This window comes from Anomaloglossus baeobatrachus, chromosome 6 (assembly GCF_048569485.1).
Source record: "Anomaloglossus baeobatrachus isolate aAnoBae1 chromosome 6, aAnoBae1.hap1, whole genome shotgun sequence".
Classification (NCBI taxonomy): domain Eukaryota; kingdom Metazoa; phylum Chordata; class Amphibia; order Anura; family Aromobatidae; genus Anomaloglossus; species Anomaloglossus baeobatrachus.
In genome coordinates this window covers 561,193,394-561,201,064 of record NC_134358.1, presented here as the reverse complement: position 1 = coordinate 561,201,064, position 7,671 = coordinate 561,193,394, and the positions used below count along the sequence as shown (strand labels likewise).

Genomic DNA, 7,671 nt, shown 5'->3' with positions numbered 1-7,671 from the left:
AGGATAGAGCTTTCCAGATGTAGCAGAGCTAAATGACAAATGTGTAGAAGTGAGATGGTGCCTAGCAGAGATACCTAGTGTAGCAGAGCAGAGGCAGGAAATTACCAAGTGCGGAAAAGCAGAGCCGCCCACATGCAGCAGAGCCGACAATGTCTATAACATGAGCTGCGCTTTTTAGGTGTAGCAGGGCTGGGACTGCGAGTGACATAGTTTTCCAGATGCGCAGAGAAGCGCTTTACAGATTCAGCAGAGCTGAGACGGCTGATGTAGCAGAGCTGAGTTTTCTCCTGTACATGCATCACCACTGAACTGCCCAGGTCCTACAGAGCTAACTCTGACCTGTCAGTGAGCGCACCCAGAACTGCAGGTATCTCCATATCTCCATCTGACAGTGTGCACACAGCACAGACCTGAGCCGGACACAGCAGGAGGTGGGCGAGGAACAAGTAGCTTTATTTCTAGGCTACATTAGGCTGCTAAGAGGACAGTATCTCAGGAGCCCAAAATATTTACATACTAGAAGACTGCACTATATGTTAACATTTCTGGCTTAACACCATGTCTTTTGAAGAGTAGTGGGACTAGTGATGTCATCACCTGGTGCAGGGGGACTAGTGATGTCATCACCTGGTGCAGGGGGACTAGTGATGTCATCACCTGGTGCAGGGGGACTAGTGATGTCATCACCTGGTGCAGGGAGACTAGTGATGTCATCACCTGGTGCAGGGAGACTAGTGATGTCATCACCTGATGCAGGGAGACTAGTGATGTCATCACCTGGTGCAGGGAGACTAGTGATGTCATCACCTGGTGCAGGGAGACTAGTGATGTCATCACCTGGTGCAGGGGGGCTAGTGATGTCATCGCCTGGTGCAGGGAGACTAGTGATGTCATCGCCTGGTGCAGGGAGACTAGTGATGTCATCGCCTGGTGCAGGGAGACTAGTGATGTCATCGCCTGGTGCAGGGAGACTAGTGATGTCATCACCTGGTGCAGGGGGGCTAGTGATGTCATCGCCTGGTGCAGGGAGACTAGTGATGTCATCGCCTGGTGCAGGGAGACTAGTGATGTCATCACCTGGTGCAGGGAGACTAGTGATGTCATCGCCTGGTGCAGGGAGACTAGTGATGTCATCACCTGGTGCAGGGGGGCTAGTGATGTCATCGCCTGGTGTATTTGCTGACAGCAAGCAGAGATTTTGAACATATTGAATAAAACACAAAGTCTATTAGATTTCCATAACCTAGAGATCCTCTTTAAGGAACTCGTTTCTAATTGCAGTCCTATGTAAATCTTTCTTTACATGGACACAGTGAATGGAATGTTATCAAAAGATGTTACAATGTAACAGAGGCAATATTCCTGCATCTCTAGTTACATGTTCTCATAGACCCCCCCCCCTTCCCGGACCACCACTCATCCTACCTCACCTCCACAGATGTAGCAGAGCTGACTTGGTCGTTTTCAGAGGTTTTTCATTTTAACGTAAATAAGGTTAAATTAATGAATAAGAGGATTCTTCAGCTTTGTAATGTATTTTGTAGTTCATTTTCTCACAGATGTCGGGGTGTCTTCTTGATGTCAGTGAATGAAAGCATAACAGCAGCAGCAGCGCACACTCAGCGCTGCACAGGGGCTAGCACATTATATCGAGGACAGGGTTTCTTTTTTTAATTGTCAGCCACTAGCAATCACCAGCAGTCCTATGTAATAGCCACATAAAGCATTATACCAGATATCAAACTCCCCTCTACTACACCTGTCACATCAGATTCGACACTGATGCATATGACAATGCTCTGCTACATCATTCTGAATCAGTACTGCTACATTAGACAGATTCAGCTCTGCTACACATGTAAGACCTGGTTCTCCTACATCTGTCAGACTAACTTTATCTGAGACTGAATACTGCTACATCTGTGGGGCTCGACTCTGCGACATCTGACAAACTGAGCCTTAACATCAGACTCGGCACCACTATATGACTTGTCTCTTCACTAGTCAGATTTCACTCTGCTACATATATTAGATTCAGCTCTGCTACATCTGTCAGACTTGGCAAATTTATACTAAGCATTTTTTAATCTGACTTGACTCTGCAACCTCTGTCTGGCTCAGCTCTGCTACATCTGTCATACTCCACACTACTTTATATTAAGTTCTATTAGATCTGACTCTGCCCTGCTACATCTGTCTGGCTCTGCTACATCTGTCATACTCCACACTACTTTATATTAAGTTCTATTAGATCTGACTCTGCCCTGCTACATCTGTCTGGCTCTGCTACATCTGTCATACTCCACACTGCTTTCTATTAAGCTCTATTAGATCTGACTCTGCTCTGCTACATCTGTCATACTCCACACTACTTTATATTAAGCTCTATTAGATCTGACTCTGCTCTGCTACATCTGTCTGGCTCAGCTCTGCTACATATGTCATACTCTATACTACTTTATATTAAGGGATATTAGATCTGACTCTGCTCTGCTACATCTGTCTGGCTCAGCTCTGCTAGATCTGTTATACGCCACACTACCTTATATTAAGGTCTGTTAGATCAGTTGCTCTGATACATTTGACTGGCTCAACTCTGCTACATCTATCATACTCTATACTACTTTATATTAATAATAATAATAATAATTTTATTCATTTATATAGCGCTATTAATTCCACAGCGCTTTAGATACATTGGCATTATATTAAGGTCTATTAGAGCTGACTCTGCTCTGCTACATCTGTCATACGTACTCCACACTACTTTATATGAAGATCTATCAGATCTGACTCTGCTCTGCTACACCTGTCTGGCTCAGCTCTGCTACATCTGCCAAACTTCAAACTACTTTATATTAAGCTCCATTAGACCTGGCTCTGCTCTGCTACATCTGTTATACTTGACACTACTTTATATTAAGCTCTATCAGATCTGACTGCTCATCTACATCTGTCTGGCTCAGCTCTGCTACATCTGTCATACTCCACACTACTTTATATTAAGCTGTATTAGATCTGGCTCTGCTCTGCTACATCTGTCAGACTGGGCTCTGCTACATCTGTCATACTGCACACTACTTTATATTAAGCTTTATGAGATCTGGCTCAGCTCTGCTACATCTGTCAGACTGGGCTCTGCTACATCTGTCATACTGCACACTACTTTATATTAAACTTTATGAGATCTGGCTCAGCTCTGCTACATCTGTCAGACTGGGCTCTGCTGCGCGGCTTGTCAGGAGCTGTGGTAGTAGCTGCTTCCCCTCTCACCTGTCTGTGACACTTCTGCAATGTCAGGAATGATTGGAAACAAGAAGTCTTTGATTTGGGTCCAGCGTTCTCTGCACTTCCTGGCTGACTATTCCCGGGCCTCGGGGCCTTTGGCAGATGTAGACATATAGGGATTTTATTGAGCTCTCTGGCACCCAGCGCTCGGCCCCCGGGGGCCACCACCAACCTGAATCTGTCTGATGAGGGGGAGGGGAGAACCGGGACCACAATGAGCAAAAATGACATTTGGCGTCTTTCCATCACCCATTAATCATCAACAAGAAAAATTAAAAAGTTATCGACGTCTCCTCACCAAAGTTACAAAATGTGTAAATGGTGGCGAGGAAGAGTGCGGACGAGTGGGTGAGAGGTGCGGACGAGTGGGTGAGAGGTGCGGACGAGTGGGTGACAGGTGCGGACGAGTGGGTGAGAGGTGCGGGGGTGACCTAGTGTCCTTAGTGGAGGGTTTCCATCACTTTCATCACTTAAAGGGCCATGTCCGTTCACAACTCGCCCGTTTTCTCCGTTGTTGTTTTTACCGGGATCTCAGGTTCCATGTAAACATGATTATGTCCGGATTTCGGAGGTTTATCAGGGAGAGGTAATTGGTCATCACATCCAGTAGGGCCTGTAGGCACTTGCCCAGGGCACAACTTGCTGTAGTCTTGGCGTATACTTCACACGTTGAGCTTTCTTTAAGAATTTAAGAATCCATTTCCTACTGTTTTACATTGATATTATGTTTCCCTATGTATCATTATTGCATGTCTCAAATAACATTGTTGCAACAAAGTTGGGTTCTGCAAAAGGGAATGGTCAACTTCTTTAGTTGCTCACATCCAAGAGGTGATTGCTCATTATTTGGCTAAGATTAGCAGAAAATATGTTCATTCATCATGGAGGAGACCATGGAGGGGTAGATGCCTCATTGACACCAGTAGTCATTGGCCAACGGCCCATCTTCAGACCAAAAGCTTTTATCGAACAGTCTGTGCAGTAGAGATCCCTCCTGATGAGATGTGCTCCCTACCTGTAATGGTGTGGGTGGAGAGCAGGGGACCTCAGACTAGGGAACCCTAGCTTTTCCTAACTCCAGAGTTACTTCTGATGGTGAGGATGTCTGAACCGCCTTCCTTGCCCTGTTCTTCACCAGCCCTGATCTTATACCCCCTCCCCTCATCCCCTGGGGAAGGCAGGGGCAAGAGTGATAAAGCCAACAGAAAAAAACAAACAGGTATCCAAATCTCTATCTCATGGCACACACAGACACACACACACACACACACACACACACACGTACAAGACAAAAAGACCTAAGGAGCAAAATAAGAGCATGGAGGAAACAACAAGACAGCAGGAGAACTCCACAACAACTGCACGCACAAATGAATACAATCACCAGCAGGACTGGGATACAGCAGGACACAGACCGGTTTAGCATAAAGCTATAGTTGGCATTGGAAGACAGGCTCCGCCATCTTAAAAAGACAGGGAGTGACTGTGATAGGTCTCCCACAACATGTGATCCAAGAGGAAACCAGCAGGATAGCAGAAATGATTTCCTGCAAGTCAAATCACTAATGAGAACACAACTGGTCGACGCCTGAGTCTGTCTGTGTAGCTCAGAAGCACCAGAGAAAGTATAGTGAGGAGTGTCAGATTCTGCAGTGTGAACAGTGTCAGATGTTGCCATGTCACTCAGCGGGTTTAGAGCAAAACACTGTGTGACACTTCCACCCCATGGTTGGCTCATGATTCGTTTTTGGGCTGAGACATCGGTCCATGTCAGGGTAATGTAGAGCTGTTTTCCAAGACATTACTGGAATTTTTAATTAGTTCTACATATAAATCATCCTTGACCCATTCATTAACCCTTACTCTTATTGCTCTTCTTTTAGGCCACCATCAAGTTGGGTGTCGAGAACTGAGATCCACCAAGTACATTTCTGATGGCCAATGTACCAGCCTAAGACCCTTAAAGGAGCTAGTCTGTGCCGGAGAATGTCTTCCGCTACCTATTCTTCCCAACTGGATCGGAGGAGGTTATGGCCTGAAATACTGGAGTCGTCGAAGCTCCCAGGAATGGAGATGCGTCAACGACAAGACGCGCACTCAACGCATCCAGCTCCAATGTGCGGATGGCACCACCAGAACCTACAAAGTCACCGTGGTCACCTCCTGCAAGTGCAAGCGATACACGAGGCAGCACAACGAATCGAGCCACAACTACGAAGGGGTGTCCCCTCTAAAACCCGCCCATGCCCACCAACATCATCATCATACCCACAGCAACCGAGATAAGAAAAGACTAAGTAAGATCAGCAAATTCATATCCAGCTAGACCCAGGGCGCTGGAGCAACAAAGACATTGTCCCCTAAAGAACTGCAAAAAACCTCCAAACTTCCAGAGGTCGTTGGTTGAAAAAGCTACAATCATCCTTCAACGCACCATTATTGTTAATAGCGAATTCTTTTTGAAGGACTGAAAATGTGTTAATTAAAAATGATAAATATATGGGAAACAGTTTTATGTTTAATACTATTGTGGACAGGGTCAGGGGTGCTGTGGACAGATTAAAAAAGTGAAAATAATTTATAAATCCCTTCTTCTATATCCCAAGGAATAGCCAAGCAGAAATGATTGTTTTTATTATTATTATAACCTTATTTTATGGAGAAAAAAAAGTAAATATATATATAATGGAAAATAGCCAATAAATTACATATTACACACAACAGGTGTCAAGACATATAGCCAAACAACCGAGCCATCAATTTAAATTTCAAATTCTTTTTTTTTACTTTTAGACAACATGAAAATATGCAAATTGTTTTAGTTTAAATAAAAACAATGTAATTATTCAGTAAACATACTAATAAAAAAAAATACTATTACAAAAGGGATTTTAAAAAGTGATTGGCAAAAATGTCCCTTACAAAAAAGGAACAAAATATATATACACTGTGTATGCATACATACACACATATATATATATATATATATATATATATATATATATATATATAAATAAAATCCTCCTCCCCAGACAATTTACTTTTGTTTCCTATGATTTTCAACTTTAATTATTTTAATAAAAAAATGAATTAAATTAAAAAAAAATATATATACATATAAATTTATATATATATATATATATATATATATATATATTTTTTTTTTTAAAAAAAAATCTGAATTAAAATTATTTATTTTTTTTATATATATATATATATATATATATATATATATATATGCTGTATACATTTTATATATATATATATATATATATATATATATATATATATATATATATATATACTGTATGTATATTAAAAGTAATTGGCAAAATTGCCCCTTTAAAAAAAGTAACAAAAAAAAAAATATATATATATGTATATATATATATGTATATATATATATATATATATATATATATATATATATATATATATTCCTCCAAACAATTTATTTACAATTTTATTTTTTGTTTTTTATATTTCTCTACTTTAATTAGTTTAATAAAATAATTAAATTTATATATATATATATATATATATATATAATTAATATATATTATTAATATTATATTATTAATATTATATATAAGATTATTAAACTAATTAAAGTAGAGAAATATAAAAAAACAAAAAGAAATTGTAAATAAATTGTTTGAGGGAAAGATATATATATATATATATAATATATATAATATAAAATTTGGTTTTTCTTTGTTACTTTTTATTAAAGGGACATTTTTGCCAATTACTTTATATATATATATATATATATATATATATATAAAAATTATAATTATATAATAAAAAATGTTTTTTTCATCTAGATCTCTAATTTAATTAATGTAATGAATTATTTTTGTTAATTCTGATGTTATATAAAATTAAAATTAACTAAAATAATTCATTAATTAATGAAATTAGAAAATATATATTAAAAAAAGTTTTTCAAAAAAATAAAAATTATATATATATCCAACCCCACTTTGGGGTTATATATATTGAATATTTAGCTAAAATAATTAATTAAAATAATTAACTTATGAAAATATATTAAACAAATTTGACATTAAATATTTTCTTGGGGGGGGAATCAAATTAAGAATTCAAAAAAATTTTTTTTTATATATATATATATATATATATATATATATATATATATATATATATATATATATATATATATATATATATATATATACTGTATATATGTGTTGCGAAAAAGAATGTCATCAAACTTCAAAAAGTTCCCTTTATTTTAATTGCTAAGTATTTCTTCTTTTACAGAATTGTCCTTGAATTCCTAAGTGACCTGTTATAAATGTAATGACATTATTTATTTGTCCCTGTTGGTTACGTGCGTGTTCTGCTCCGGCTCGGGCT

At 38.7% G+C, this 7,671-nt stretch overlaps 1 protein-coding gene across 1 annotated transcript in view; it reads left to right on the top strand.

Annotated features, from left to right (window-relative positions):
• The window catches only part of SOSTDC1 (sclerostin domain containing 1), an 11,974-nt gene extending 5,628 nt beyond the window's left edge, over window positions 1-6,346 (top strand). The window contains exon 2 of the mRNA XM_075316881.1: window positions 5,172-6,346. Within this exon, the coding sequence (XP_075172996.1) occupies window positions 5,172-5,614 (443 nt within the window). The 3' untranslated portion in view covers window positions 5,615-6,346. The remainder of the gene's footprint in view (window positions 1-5,171) is intronic.
• The last annotated feature ends 1,325 nt before the right edge of the window (window positions 6,347-7,671 follow it).